The sequence below is a fragment of the Echiichthys vipera genome (genome assembly GCF_963691815.1).
Source record: "Echiichthys vipera genome assembly, chromosome: X".
NCBI classification, from domain to species: Eukaryota; Metazoa; Chordata; class Actinopteri; order Perciformes; family Trachinidae; genus Echiichthys; species Echiichthys vipera.
The window spans coordinates 33,212,694-33,228,069 of NC_139825.1; the positions used below are offsets into that span (position 1 = coordinate 33,212,694).

Genomic DNA, 15,376 nt, shown 5'->3' on the forward strand with positions numbered 1-15,376 from the left:
GATCTCCGATTTTCTTCCGCCACCAGCAGGTCAAAGTTTTCACTCAGGCCTATTCTGTGAAATACTTAAACATCTACTTATGCAGCCTCCTGATGCTCCCATGTTTGAAAAAAAATGTCGTAAAAGTGCCCTCTAAAAATATACGGTATGAATATGGTGCCAAATAGGTCGGGCAACAGCCCCAGAAAAATTGTGTCAGCCCCACCGTGAAACAACCATTCATTTAGGTTTACTAAAAGATATATCCGTAAGATTTCCACCTGGTTAATCATCTTTTAAGTTAATATCTATCAAATTGTGAGTTAAAACAATGTTGATTGATCATATGACCCACTAATGAAAGCACTTCTACTCGCCTTTTGGCCAAGTATTACGTCCAGTGTTGTGCCTGAACGCGATAGTTCATGAACTCGTTCATATTTTGGGCGAACGTGAACTGAACGTACTGTATTCTGCCTGATGACGTTACTGTGAACGTGTTCATTCTGGTGTCTGTAAACGATACTCTCTCTCATTTTAACGTCGTTCAATAGGGCGCCAGATTTCTATAGAGCCTTCCAGGTGAGACCCAGGCTAAACCACACTGTAATAGTCAATTCAGTCACATCCACAGCAAACCTGAACTGAAGCACCCGCCATTTCAAGGTATGTAGCCCAGCTTCCATAAACGTAATTAAGAGGTTGCAGACAACCAAAAAAGGTGCCATCAGTTCAACGTTACAACTGTTAAACTAATTCCTGTCTGTTTCTATAAAGACTGTGGCAATAATTTGGAAAAATAATCTCTTGCTGCAACATATTATAAAAAAAAGAACTATATGAACTACACTAGTTTTTATTATATTATTGTTTTATTTTGGGATGAAAAACAGCTGCAATTAATTCCTTTCCTATTATCATCTTGTTATGTTGTTGATTGCAGAGTCAGCAGGAAGGTCAGCGATTGCTATGGGAAGAGATGAGATATTTTACTATGTTTACTAAATATATCAACATGACAACCATTACTGTTCAACTGCACGTTAAAGGACTCGGCTCTGAGGACTGCCCTCAGAGTATGTTAGGACACACTGGTGCTAACTGAACTATATGCTCGTATAAACTATATTTCCTTTTTATTATAACTTGATTCTTGATTCTTGTCCTTGTATCACAAGTTTTTCTAACAGTTGTTGTATGATCTGCTTGCTGATCAGAGTCAATTTGTTATATAAATCAATTACCAGTAACATACTTACAGGTTTCTACTGATAGAAATACTACTGATACTACTAAATCTACTGATATATATATATATATATATATATATATATATATATCAGTAGATTTAGTAGTATCAGTTTAGTAGTATCAGTATCATATATATATATATATATATATATATATATATATATATATATATATATATATATATATATATATATATTATTGTACTTCATCCATCACAATAAAGAGCAACACCTTAATTTGTCAGACATATATCCGGCGCATCTCCTGACGCAACGATTTGTTAGAAGATTCCTGTGTAGTGTCTGAAATCTCATTTGATCACTATATAGGGAATAATGAGTGAGTGAATGAATGAGGGAATGATTTCGAGCACAGCTACTGTTTATCAATAAAGTTTAGTAAAGAATAAAAAAAGTTTAAAAAAAGTTTTTTTTAAAAGTCAACAGGCAAACAGACCGCAAATGTGACAAGATGGAGGCTCTGAAAGAACGGGCTCGCCTGCAGGTACAGTACAGACCAAAAGTTTGGACACACCTTCTCATTCAAAGAGTTTCCTTTATTTTCATGACTACGAAAATTGTAGATGCACTTGGGGACACTTTCAAAGTTTTCCCAATTTTTCGGACTGACTGACGTTCATTTCTTAAAGTAATGACGGCCACTCATTTTTCTTTACTTAGCTGCTTTTTTCTTGCCATAATACAAATTCTTACAGTCTATTTAGTGGGACTATCAGCTGTGTATCCACCTGACTTCTGCACAACACAACTGAGGGTCCCAACCCCATTTATAAGGCAAGAAATCCCACTTACTGAACCTGACAGGGCACACCTGTGAAGTGGAAACCATTTCAGGCGACGACCTCCTGAAGCTCATCAAGAGAATGCAGATCTGTGTGAAGCAGTAATCAGAGTTTTTTTTACACTTTTTTGTTAAGTTTATATTTCCACATGTGTTAATTCATAGTTTTGATGCCTTCAGTGTGAATCTACAATGTCAATAGTCATGAAATGAAAGGAAACTCATTGAATGAGAAGGTGTGTCCAATCTTTTGGTCTGTACTGTACATCTTACCGACAAAGAGGACGCCAGAAACAAGGTATCTCACATCTTACGGAGTATGATTTTAAACATTATGCTGTCCAGCTGACCTCGCCCAACAGCGCCTCCACATCCACATCGCCAAATGTATCTGCTGTTGTACCCTGTTACCCAGCGCTCCCTCTTTACTTTTCCAATCCTTGCATCAGCACGTTAATACGAGGATTTAATTTGAAGCACCACTTTGTTTAAGTACAGCCTCACAGATCTCTTAGCATGACTGTAGACTCTTGTGTTGTGTCCCAAATTGTGCACTTCTACCTTCAAACTGGCTTTTTTGAGGGTGGAAGTGTCCGGAAGTCTGTAAAATGCAACGTGCTGCATTTCTCCGGTCACCCACTCAAAAACGGCCAAACTATTGAGTGTGCATCGATGGACACTCAACGCACTCAATCGCCGCCATTTTCTGTACGTAGCGGAAAAGGGGGGATTAAATTCAAACTGGAAAATGTCGGAACAACAGCGCAACCGAGCGGCAACAACTAGGTTCAATTTATAAATGTAAAAAGAGGATCACAATAATATCTGGCGGTGTGATGAGTCAGAGGAGTTGATGGAAAAGCTTTTGGAAAAATAAACAGAAGAAGAAATATGATCGTCATTTCTGGTAAGTGCGGGTGGCAGTGTGTGATTTCAGACAGCACTTACTGGGGAAATTGAGTGCACCGATCGTGTCAGTACATAGCGCACGAATGTCAGTACACTTACTGCAGTACGTGATTTAGGACACGGCAACAGTGTTGTAACTTAGACAGCATTATAATGTGGTATTTGGTTATGGTGGGGCTAATTTAAATTACCTCATATACTGTTGAATTATTTAATCTATGAAAAATACATAATACTGTGACTGAAATTTATAATTAAAACTCTGTGTAACTCAAAGCACAGGACAAGTCGCCCTTGTGTTGTGTAAACGTCATGCCAGCTGGGCTGTTTGCACTATCTGTATTTAAAACTCTACAGAACCTGACCTTGGGGGCACACACACGTCCTTGCAAGGAAATTATTTGAAATAAACTCACACGGAGAAGCTGATGTTATTGTGTCTTCATCTTTCTTGATTGACCTTTACTAATTTCCCACAACAATACTTCACAAGCTCATCAATAGTTTTGTGGTCAAAATGTAAAAACGTATATAACTTCATCAGATGAATTCAGTGGAGTAACACCTAAACATGTGCTTATGCATCGTATTAAAATGCAAGTATAAAGGAACATGATATGCTTTGTAACCAATTACTTGAGTAAATGTATTTTGTTACATTCCTCAAGGTCAACAAATCACCATGACAAGCAAGTCACATACTACTGATCAGAGGATAATATCTGTGCAGGGTGTAAGGCTTTCTGAATGCAGAGTGTTGCAGGTCATGGCACATGTCAAAAGTTAAGGAGCGAGTGGCAGCTCCAGATGGTACCCTTCCACTTCCACGCATTCCAGATGGTGTCAAGAAACACTGCACGTTCAAAAATAAGATATATTGACAGGGGATGTATTTTGAGTTGGGGAGTGTGAAGATCCATGGCTCCTCCAGTCTGCATGTCGAAGTGTCCTTGGGCAAGACACTGGACCCCAACTTGCTCCCGAAGGGTGTGCCATCGTGTGTGAATGTGTGTTTGAATAATTAGATAAGATCCAGTTGAGCAGGTGGTACCTTGCATGGCAGCCTCTTCCATCAGTGTATGAATGTGTGTGTGAATGGGTGAATGTGGAAAGTATAGTGAAAAGAGCTTTGAGTACAAGTCCATTTATCTAGCAAAGAGGCAACATGTCTGACCTGTCATGGATATGGGACCATAAAGAAAAGTCACACTGAAAGTCAAAAGGGATTAACACAGTAGCTCTGATGAAATAAAGGTTTAAGTTAGAATCAAAGGAACTGTCTGAGCTGCCGCATTCATCTAAATCCTTCTTATGAAGCTGTACTCTTCTGCTGTTCCCATTACATCTGACTTGGGCAGCATGCTTGCCATTTTGTAACATAATGAACACCTCAGTGCAAGCTAGCTTTCATACTGCCTCCTCCTCTTTTCTCCCCTTGTCCCTTTTTTCCACTCTGTCTGCCAACACTAAAATCCAGATGACCGGAACGTGGTGTACAGTAGGATCGGGTGTCGAGTGGCTTAATGCAGTCGGTGCTGCAGTCTGCTATAGCTGAGTGGCACGGTGTCGCCTTCCCTTTGGTCAGACAAGTTGCCAACATTAACGCCATGTGTGACAAAAACAACAGACTCGGTGAAAAGGAGACAGTGGACTTCTTTTGGTCACTTTTCATCCCATCATTAATAAGTAACAAGCTTCAGCACAGGGAGTGCTGTGTTAAATAAGGCCTAAGCTTTGTTACCTGCTCTCAACTTTTTCTAAACTCTTCTTAATAGAATAGAAATATTTTATTGATCCCAAGCTGGGACAATTGCAGTTGGGGTCTGGTGATATTTTGTTTTTTTCTATCCACAAATCCCATAAAAAGACCCATGACATGCAATTATTTATTTTCCTAACAGACAATACCTATGAGGTTGCACTTAAGCACAGTGGTGCTTTGAGTTAAACGCTGATTTCAGCCTGTTGGCATTTGCACAATGACAATGCTAACACGCTCATGTTCACCATATTCCCCATCTTCGTTCAGCTTCTTAGCGTGTTAACGTTTGTTAATTGACAATAAATACAAAAAGCAGCTGGGGCTGATGGGAACGTCTTTAGTTCTTCAGGTATTACAGTCAGCTCAGTGTCAACCTCGTCATCATTAAATGGTCCCGTTCAATCTTTATGTACCACACCCAGCATGTCAGAGGGCTCTGTGTCTGAGCTGTGACCATCAGCCCAGGGTGTGTTAGCTCACCTGTTCTGTTCAACACAAATTAATGCATTAGCCATATTTAAAACCATATCAATATTATTTTCTGATGACACACCTATCCTGGAGACCAAGTCCTTGGAAAGCAGAGTTTAGCCTGGAAACCAGATGAATCTGCTGGGCTCATGTTTTATTTGCTCTGGCAGGTACGTCTGACCCCTCTCCCATTCAGACAGATTTCCAGCATTGCAGATCCTGAGGAAGCCAATCACAACCGTTTAACTAATGCGGGGCGGGTTTAAGACAATTGACAGAGTAATGTCATAGTTACTAACGTAACCAACGTTCTCAGTTTACCAGGCTCACAAAACTTCAATTTTCTTAGTGACCGGTTTTAAAAGATAAACATCATCAGTAAGAACCAGTGGGTTCAGGGTCGAGAGCCAGTGAAGCAAAGACAGACAACGGCCGACTAACACATTGTTGATTTTGGTCTTTTTGTGTCATTTGTTTACAACAAAATATAAATTTGCCGGCCTTATCTTTAACCATTTTTGTAAGCCAATGCTTTCAAAGACAGAATATAGAATACATGAAAAAACAATAAGAGAAATCTTCCCCAACATAAACCAGAGGAAACTATATTTGGGACAGCATAGAAACTATAATTTGACAAAGGCCACATGGCCGACAGGAAATACAACACTCCATTTAGACAAAGGCAGCCAGTGGTGTATTTTCAAAAAAGACTTAATATCAAATATTCTCTCTCTGTTAACACTTAACACTGATTTCTTAAGATATTTCTTGGGTTAATTCTGAGATGAAAAATACAAAATAAATCCAACATATAACAACTGCACAACTCAGAAGAATGTGGAAGACAGCAGGAAAGCTTTAACAACGCATGCAGGGTGAGGAATTTGCAGCCAAAGACAAGGAACCAGTTGATGTCAAACATAAAACATCTGCTTGTGTGCGTGGATTTTAACGTGTTGTTGGGCAAAAACAAATCATATAAAGGGTATATGTGTCTAATTGTGCATACAAGGAGACTCTAAAATGTGCTTTGACTTAATTTCATCATAAGCTGGACAGCTCTGCTGCAGTGATTCATTTCACTGCCTCAGGAACATGTGAACATGATCTAGTTCCTGTAGATCCTAAACCACCTGTCATCACTTGATGTCCTCCAAATTTAGCAGTGAGAAGTGTGTGTTCAAGTATTGTTTGCTCTTTGTCGAGCGTAATGACAATCACACGCCTCAGGCACTTCATATCAAAAGCTGGCATAGACCTGAAATCATACTAAAATATGACATTGAAATAGATCATTTCACGTGTAATAAATGGGGCTCACTGGATGTGATACAGTATTTGGAATAAAAATTCCCCTTGTGTCATTTATTACGGTTCAAGGAGTGAAGCTTTATAGAAGGCACTATATTTCCATTCAGCAAAAACATTTTAGTATGTTGTTACAGGGACATGCGGTTCCACAGGAACCCTGCCAGCATCATCCTTTACAAGGTGTTGCAAACTGACAGTACAGAGTTATGGCAGAACATTTTGTTTAGCTTAAGGCAATAAGGTTTGTAAGTTGTAGTATCAAAATAAGAGTAAACTTTGGTCCAAGGTCTTCCACAGGAGCACAATTAGCACAAAAACTATCTTTTGTGATACAAAGTAATTAGTAAATATTTCCCTTTTGAAAAGTAGGACTCCACAGCTCTTTAAAGAAACAGGACATGTGATTCTGCCTTTTTCTACTAAATAATCTAGTATATCTGCTTCATAGTGAGATCAAAAAGCAATTTTAAAAAAGTGCTTTTTAAGAAATTAGTGTGTTTCTTTTGTTTTTAGGAAAAGCTGAGTATGTAACACTGCATTGCATCTACCCAAATATCCATGTCTTACTAGCTGCATAACAGGACGACATTCACACATTCAGCACAGCAATAAAGTCATCTTACAAACACAAAAAATATATGTATAAACTGTGTCCTGAACTGTTAATAACATTTCAGCTCTCTTTTTAGTCTCTTTGACAGTTTCACTGAACTGAGATAAATCTTTTAGTGGTACTCGCACAGGTACCATATTGAATTTTAAAACTTAATGTTAGAAAAATAATGGTCTCTTGAACAATGTCAGATGTTTGTCAGTGTGACAGAAGGAGGTTCACCCGTACAGTTCAATGATAAAACCTCACATTAAGTGCTTTGAGTCCAGCATTTTTACAAATATCACATTGGTGTTCATGTTTTGTTTTTTTCAGAACGGCAGAGTATCCATGAAGATTTTCTCCACTATTGGTGGAGGGGGGACCAGGTCCTCCAGTTTCAGGTAGAAGATGCGCTGTAGGCCCTGTGTGCACAGCGTCCTCAGTTCGGGGAGTTTCCCCAGAAGACGAGAAAGATAGTTGGGCTGTGGCTGGGTCCTTCTCGGTTCTGATCCGTTTCCACTCACGTGTTCCCTTAAACAAGTTATGAGATGACTCTGAAAGTCCTCCACCCGTTTGGGCTCTTTAAGGCCATGGCGATCTAGATGCAAAGATGTTCTCATTAGAATCACAGTCCTGAATATAAACATGAAATTCAAATGCATTGAGATTCGCTGTAATTAAAAGCAAACAGAAGCTCTCACCGGTGACGATGACTAACGCTGCCAGGCAGGCAAACATGGAGACGTCTAAGTTCATGCGGTGAAGGCTGTGGGAAAAATCCATGATGGATTCAATCCAAACACCAAAACTGCGAACGCACTGCAGTCGGTGGAGAACCAAACCGTTACAGAAGATCAGCTTGTTCTTCTGGGGATTGGACCTGCATAGTTTGAAACCGATAGCACAATCAGCATATTGAAAGGTGGACATTAGCCGATTGAATTAGTAGTTAACGTGTTCTTTATTTCAAACTGTAAAATAAGCCAACCTGTATGCAAGTCGCAGAATGAAGAGCTCAACAAAGGCTGATTCAAGGAGCAGCTCCTGGTCTTCTGTGCAAAAATCTGTGAACCCTGGGATGGTTTTAGCCCAGTTTTTTACTACATCCAAAGTACCGGTAAGCAGGTCATAAAACTGCTGGATATCACCGGCATCCTCCTTTTCTTTCAGGTTGTCCACTGTCTCCCGGTACTGAATAGGAAGAGAAGGGAGGGGTCACTGCTACTGCAAATACCATTAACGAGCTATTCGCTGTCGTCGCTTTCTTTCTACATCCTGTGTTGAGGTATTTATTAGTGATTTGATTGGAACAAAGGAGCTCTGGACACACTGCAAGTCTTGAGATTTACCTTGGAGTAGTCAAGCTTTCCGATTGTAGGGTTTGAGTCTAAATGGGCCCTGACAAGACAGGCAATGATGTCAACACTGGGGGTGGTGGATGAAGCCACGGCCGCAGTCTTGGATTTGGAGGGCAGACGACCCCGGCGACCTTTGAGGCTGTCTGTGCGAACAACTAAGAGAGGGACAAAAAAGAGGAACCCTTGAAGCATACGTTTGTCACTCTCACATTGCTGTCGCTTCACCCCGCAATTTAAAAAAAACAACTGCTGTATCAGTTTCAGTTTCCCTTTTTCTGCAGCTGGCACTATGAGACTCTGGTTACATATGTCTGTCATTCCTAGCTTCGGTTTCACAAGACTGTCATTACTAACCCTGGTTTCTCCTCGTCATACATTAGCCACTGAAAGTGAGTCTGACATTGCTTTACCTTCTTTTACCATTCCCACTGCGAGGCATTTCTGAAAACGGCAAAATTGGCAGCGGTTTCTCCTCCTCTTGTCCACAGGACAGTCTTTATTGTTGAGGCACACATACTTTGCATTTTTCTGTACAGTTCGCTGTCAAACAGGGAGAAAAATTGCATTACTTTGTTGTCATGCTGCACACATATAACAACAGAAATGAATGACAGAAATGCAACAAAAAAATCTGCAATGCATCTAGCTAACACTCTAAATTCCGACCAATACTGGATTTTTAGGCTGATGCCAGTATCAATATTTGGGAGATCAAATCTAATGCTTACTTTTTTACACAAAAACATAATAACACAAGGAAACACTTCTGATAAGGATCGCTTGACTTTGTAACCAACTCGCTATGTCTGCCGCAGCTGTTGATGGCATATAAACAATAACAAAGATAGCACATGTAAACTCCTCCAGCAGATAATACAGGTTAATATCCAGACATGGATATGAAGCTGCATTCTCGCGACAATGAAGACGGGGCCACGACACGGCCAGATCGTGGATGTTTGTGGCGCAGATTTCTGTCTGGATTTTACATCGTACAGTCGAAAAAATACACCTATCAATGCTCTCTGTTGTATACCTTTGCATGGTGTCACTGTTTCTAAACTATCTCAAACATAGCTTTGACGTTCTGTTCTGTACTACACTTTCTTGTTACTTAAGCTATTATCAGCCAATGTGTCCTCCCAGCCAATTTGTCGGTCAGGCTCTACTCAGGAGAATGAATCTGTGAAATGCTCTTCAGCAATTTACCTTGAAGAAACCTTTGCAGCCCTCACAGGTACGAACTCCGTAGTGCTGACAGGATGCATTGTCACCACAAACTGCACAGCGGCCCTCACTGGATCCCAGGTTGTGAATTTTAGGAGACTTTATAGCCCCCTCCACTATCCCGGGGATTTCCAGGGGCCCATGCTGCAGGGACATGGGGGGACAATGAAGTGAAGAGACATGCTGCTGAGGAGGCGGGAAGACAGGGTCATCGTGGCCTGGATGAGCATCCTGATGCTGCCCTACGGGAGAGTGCTGCTCTTGTGTGGGGCCGAAGGTGAAAAAGGAGAGCTGCTGGGCCATGGCTGCTTTATCAGCCACAGAGGACGGGGGAGCTGAGGGGAAGGCACTGAAAGTGGAATCCCAGACAGGTGCAGACTGGGTCTGAAAGCCCGATGTTGGAGGAGAAGCAGAAGGATAAACTGGGCTGCCATAGTAGTCGGAGCCACAGGACGACAGCGTTTCATCCAGACAGCTCAGCGCAAAGGAACCTGGGTAACAACCATACACCGGGAGATCATCGATCTTGAAGGCTTGGCTCTGCATTTGAGGCCAGGAGCTTTCAGCTACCGTGGCATGGCTGAATGAAACTGTAGAGGGAGGAGGAGAGGCGATAATCTTGCAGGAATAAGCATCAAACTCCCCCACATAGTCATTTCCCACCACTGTGTTGATGCTGGGCAACGAAGATGTAGACAGCTGGTCCTTTTGGCCACTGATGTCCATCATCAGTTTGGCACTGAGGTCAGGATTCAAGAACTCAGAGCTGAAGTAGTTGTCATGGGGCAGGGATGCATACTGGGTTTGTACACAGGGCATCTCTGGGACAGAAGACAGCAACAATTACTCCTGATGAAAACAAACCCCATGTGAGATTATTTTTTGCATGAATACATGCTAAGTATGTCTTTCAAAACAAATGTCTTTATGATTAAAAAACAAATGGTTCTATGTATGGAAATGCGTCGCAAATGATTGTCACATTTTCAAAATAAAATTGAAGTATCTGGGGATAACTCAGGCTGATAAGGTGTTATCCGTGGCAATACATGCAATGAAGTTCAGACATCCCAGTAAAGAACATCTTGCACAAATTATCTCAGTCAGCATTTTTTTAGATCGGACTCTGTAACCATCCACACAGTAGCCTACATTAACACCTTGAACGTACACCATCTCATTCCATATATCTAGCTTCAGGGCCAATACGTCCTCTTTAGAAAATGTAGAGGGTGGTCCAGTGGAGCAATCAGATATTGTGTTACTGGCTCTTAATGCTCTGAAACCTCCTTCAGTGGAGGGCAACCTCCTTCCACATGACCGTATACCGGGGAGTGCTGTAGATTGTGTTTCAGGGAGGGCTGAATGCCAGCTGAAATAGGAAAGGTGGCAAAGCCTGTTTATGTGTGTGTGTGTGTGTGTGTGTGTGTGTGTGTGTATGAGTGTGTGTGTGTGTGTGTGTGTGTATTTGCATGATTGGGTGAATGGGCGTGTATCAACAAGTGCAAACTTCCTCACTCAATACATGAAGCACATCTCACCTGTTCACTCTTCAAAAATTGTTCAAACTTAAACATGATTGTTAAATTATACTCAAAAAACATTCATAAATGAATTATGGGAAGACCACGCTGCCCAAGTGTCGTCAGAGAGATTTGTCAAGATTAATATTGCAACACCACATTGCTTAAACTAATAATAATAATAATAATAATAATAATAATAATAATAATAATAATAATAATAATACATTTTTATTTCTAAAGCACTTTTTTTTATTGGTAAAGCGATTTTAAAGTACTACATAGTACACAAAATATAGTAACTGTAATTTGTTCTGCTTGTGTGGTTTTGTTTGTAATAACAATATAATAATATCAAAGCAGAACCCCTCTCTAAAAAAGTTTCAATAACACTGATATTGTATTAGACTACATTAGCTTGGTGTAGCTCTGCAGCTCTGACTGCTATCCAGAGAGGGAGGCTGAGGCACATGTGACATCTTTGTCTCATCAATGCATGTTACTAATTCAACTTCTTCCCTGGAGTTGTTTTTGCTTTGTCGTCTCGCAGGTCTCTGCTGATGGTGGTGGTGCCTGCTGGTCCTGTGTGACGCTTCCTGCTGCTACTATAACTATTAGTCATATATACTTTCACTACTCTTATAAACTATAACATTTGTAGCCATTAAAACACCATCAGTGGTATGTCTCGCTGTATCACAGCTGTTATTGCCACTACTCATCATTGATCATATTTACCACTATAATTATTATCATTGTCATATTCTATCACCTTAGATGTGCTTGTTTCTACTATTCTGCTGCATTAACTGTCCTAACATATAAGTCATATTCACATTATTATAGTTAATGTTACTTTTGTGGTTGCTCATCTGTCTGTCTGTCTTTGTGTCTCTCTGTCCATCTGTCTGTCTTCTCTCTCTTTTTACACCTTTTCTTCCTCCCCACCAGTAAAGACAGATGTCCGTCCTCCACAGAGCTGGGTCTGTCTGATGTTCCTGCCTGTTATAGGGAAGGTTTTCGTTGCCACTGTACTCTACGGGGGAGTTGTTGGGTCTGTGTAAATCATAAATAAGTCATAGAGTGTGGTCTATACCTACTTCTTATGTTAAGTGTCCTGAGATAACTTTTGTTATGATTTGGCACTGTAAAGAAAATTAAATTGAATTGAATTATCTTGCATCAAACCTATTACAGTTTAAGACTGCATAATGTTTAATTGCTGTATCAGCAGCCAGTCAGACTTGTCCTATAAGCTTATATCATTGTTGACAGTTACAATAAGACAAAAGCACTCGAATCTAACATCAGCATTAATGTGGCTCCCTGAATAAATAAATAAATAAATAGCAACACGTGCAAACTAACAGTTCACTTTCACTCACCTGGCTCATGTAAATATCCTTTTCATTTATTCCGAACGAATGAAACTGATGAATGTCACCTCTGCCAGCTGCTGTCAGCACACACTCATTCAAACACACACACACTGGGTCAGACCAGCGCAGGAGGTTTCATACACTCTTGTTTTATTTTGGCTGCGTCGACAAAGGGCGTGTCAATGCCCAAATATGGTGAACAAGGCGGTGGAACGTTCCGGGTTGCGAGCCAATCAGCATCGGGTTCGACACAGACGTTCTTCCGTGTGACGCACGCAAGGGATTCCAGTGACGCAGGAGCCGGGGGAGCGTGCGTCCTAAAAATAAGTCGACAACGACACTCACGTGGAGCTATTACTGGATGAAAAATGCTAAAAATAGGTTTGGAGTTTGGAGCTGCAGACGTTTTATGACTGGAAATGTAGATGTTTATAAGTTTATAGGAAGGAGGCGTGTTATGAAAGACCAGGAAACACCTGCTTTTTTTCACAAGATGAATAGAAACTCCCTACCCTCTGCCATCTTTCCACTAAACCCTTGGAGGAAAAGGTACCAGGAGTACACAAGTCTATTCACAATCTCAACTGTAAACACTTGATGTTTTTAGGATGTTGTGCTTTTTTTTGTTATAGTTTCTATTTCATGGTTATTTTTTAATGTTTTTATTCATATGATTATTACTTTGATAATGTTTTATTATGTGTTTGACAAGTTCAATGATTGAACACATAACTTCAAAATCAATCAATCATTCAATCAAATTGTATTTGTATAGTCCTTTACAATAGCCAGACGGTACCCAAAGTGCTCTTCACCAAAGCAATAAAACAATACATAAAAAAGTGCTACCAGTGCTGCAGGGTGTTAAAGGCCCTCTACTGTGCATGAAGTAAAAAACAGGCAAAATAACTACACCTAGGAGCAGGACGACCCTAGACAGAGTAAAATGCCAAACTTAAAAAGTTTGTCTTCGGCTTCGATTTAAAAAGGCTGAGGTCAGTAGTGGTGCGAATGTCAGGGGGCACAGAAAAAGAACAATCGCCCACTGTTTGAAACTTGGCCTTGGGACCTCTAACATGAGCTGGCCGGAAGAACGGAGGAGGGAATAAAAATTTGAAATAAATTCTAAAACGACAGCACAGGGGTAATGTGTTCACGCCTGGACGTGCCTGTTAAAAATCAGGCAGCGGCGTTCTGAACAAGTTGGAGACGCGCGATTACAGACTGGCTGAGGCCGTCGTAAAGTGCATTGCAATAGCCCAGTCTTGAACTGATGAAAGCATGGATCGCCTTCTCGAGGTCCTGCTGACTTAAAAAAGGCTTCACTTTGGCGAAGGGACGCAGCTGATAGCTGTGCTGGGGCTTTTCATCATCCAAGTACTTTAACCATTAGATGCAGGAGTGATTGGACCCTACACTCTTCCATAAGTGGGTCAAAAATGATATTAGAGTTGATGTGTTTCATGCCATTTTCATTTTCAAGTTCATACCTGTGTTTACGTGCTCTAATGCAGGAGTGTCCAATCCGCTTGAAAGTTAAAATTTTTCAACTTCAACGATGGACGCTTCATCGCATCACTCTTATCGCCCAAATTGTGTCGTTTAGATAGGAGAATGATTTAAATCAAATCTTTAGCATTTGATTGGCTGTAGAGCTTTCTCTCATATCCCATAATCAAATCAAATGAATGGAAATGAAAACTCAATGTAATCTACATGGTAGCGTACCTATGTTCCCTGCTGTGTGTGTGTAGATTCTAACACTACCCCCTGACCCTGAACCCTAACCGTAACAAAATTTTGAATTAAATCAGCGAAGGCAGAGGCTTATGCGACCGGGGAACATAGGACCCGGGGAAAAGGGATGACCCCATCTAGATTTTGTCATATGTTTGAAAGCTCCAAAACAGCCACTAAATGGTGTTTGCTGTTTTACCTTGTATACTCATTATTACTTGATGATTTGTGTTTTATTCCATGTTCTTGTTTTGCTACTGCACTACCCGTAACACAGTGGAGACAAGTATGTTGATGTATGTGGATTTGACACTTTTGACTCACGATACAATTGCATTATTGTAGTCACTCATGTTTCCACTTAATTCAAGATTTTCATTTCAAAATGATATGTATTTAGATTATTTTTCATTCATAAGTTAAACTCCAAATACAATCAATCTATTTAAGCAATTAACAATGCATATTGCTGGACCCATTTGACTTTGAGAATCACATTTATATTGCTTGTGTGAACACATCACTTATGTTGTGTAAAACAGACAATTATTAAAAGATAAAATCCTCTCCAAACACGAGTCCCTCCGATCCAGGCATACTGCATCTCCTTCCCTTTCAACATAACTAATCCTCTGAGCACTCTGAGACCTTTATTCTGACCCACAACATATGACAATTACAACTATTTACACTTCGTCCAAGTCGATGGATGTGGAAATCGCAAACCATTTTGCATCTTAATGTCATCATTACACAATTTTCACTTTGGATGTCACAGCCACAGCTGCAGGCGTCAACATCAATTTAAGCATCACCTAATACCCCTTATGTCTTAACTTCTCCACAACAACAGCCAGAAAAAACAACACACACTAACACTTGAACCCTCTCAGGGGATCTTTAGGAGTGATCTAGTTTCTCTTTGAAGAAGAAAGTGAGAGGGATCATCCAGGGTGAGAAGCAGCTGAGAGGGAGCGAGGAAAGAAACCGGCAGCTAATGTGACTGAAGTGACCAGCGAATAAATGGAGTTAAGTACGGGGATTTCATGACGGTGTGTTTTGTGCAGTAT

The 15,376-nt window shown here is 40.5% G+C and overlaps 1 protein-coding gene across 2 annotated transcripts; it reads right to left on the reverse strand.

Moving 5' to 3' along the window:
• Window positions 1-5,790: 5,790 nt before the first annotated feature.
• On the reverse strand, window positions 5,791-12,686 carry LOC310965378 (putative nuclear hormone receptor HR38). 2 transcript variants are annotated; one of them, XM_083938937.1, is made up of 7 exons: window positions 12,576-12,686; window positions 9,650-10,488; window positions 8,851-8,980; window positions 8,432-8,595; window positions 8,071-8,273; window positions 7,784-7,962; window positions 5,791-7,680 (listed from the first exon to the last, which is right to left on the reverse strand). In XM_083938937.1, exons 2-7 carry the CDS (start codon window positions 10,484-10,486, stop codon window positions 7,412-7,414), a joined length of 1,782 nt encoding a protein of 593 aa, XP_083795063.1. In that variant the 5' UTR covers window positions 10,487-10,488; window positions 12,576-12,686; the 3' UTR covers window positions 5,791-7,411. The 2 variants fall into 2 exon arrangements, with proteins under 2 accessions (XP_083795063.1, XP_083795062.1); XM_083938936.1 differs by having other exon boundaries at window positions 9,650-10,516; window positions 12,576-12,670.
• Between the last annotated feature and the right edge of the window lie 2,690 nt (window positions 12,687-15,376).

Excerpts from the sequence above, each read along its gene's own strand:
- LOC310965378 (XM_083938937.1), bottom strand. The coding sequence starts at position 10,486 with ATGCCCTGTGTACAAACCCAGTATGCATCCCTGCCCCATGACAACTAC. Across the intron at positions 8,981-9,649 it reads GCTGCAAAGGTTTCTTCAAG|CGAACTGTACAGAAAAATGC; the intron begins GTAAATTGCTGA and ends CCTGTTTGACAG. Across the intron at positions 8,596-8,850 it reads AGTGGGAATGGTAAAAGAAG|TTGTTCGCACAGACAGCCTC; the intron begins GTAAAGCAATGT and ends TCCCTCTCTTAG.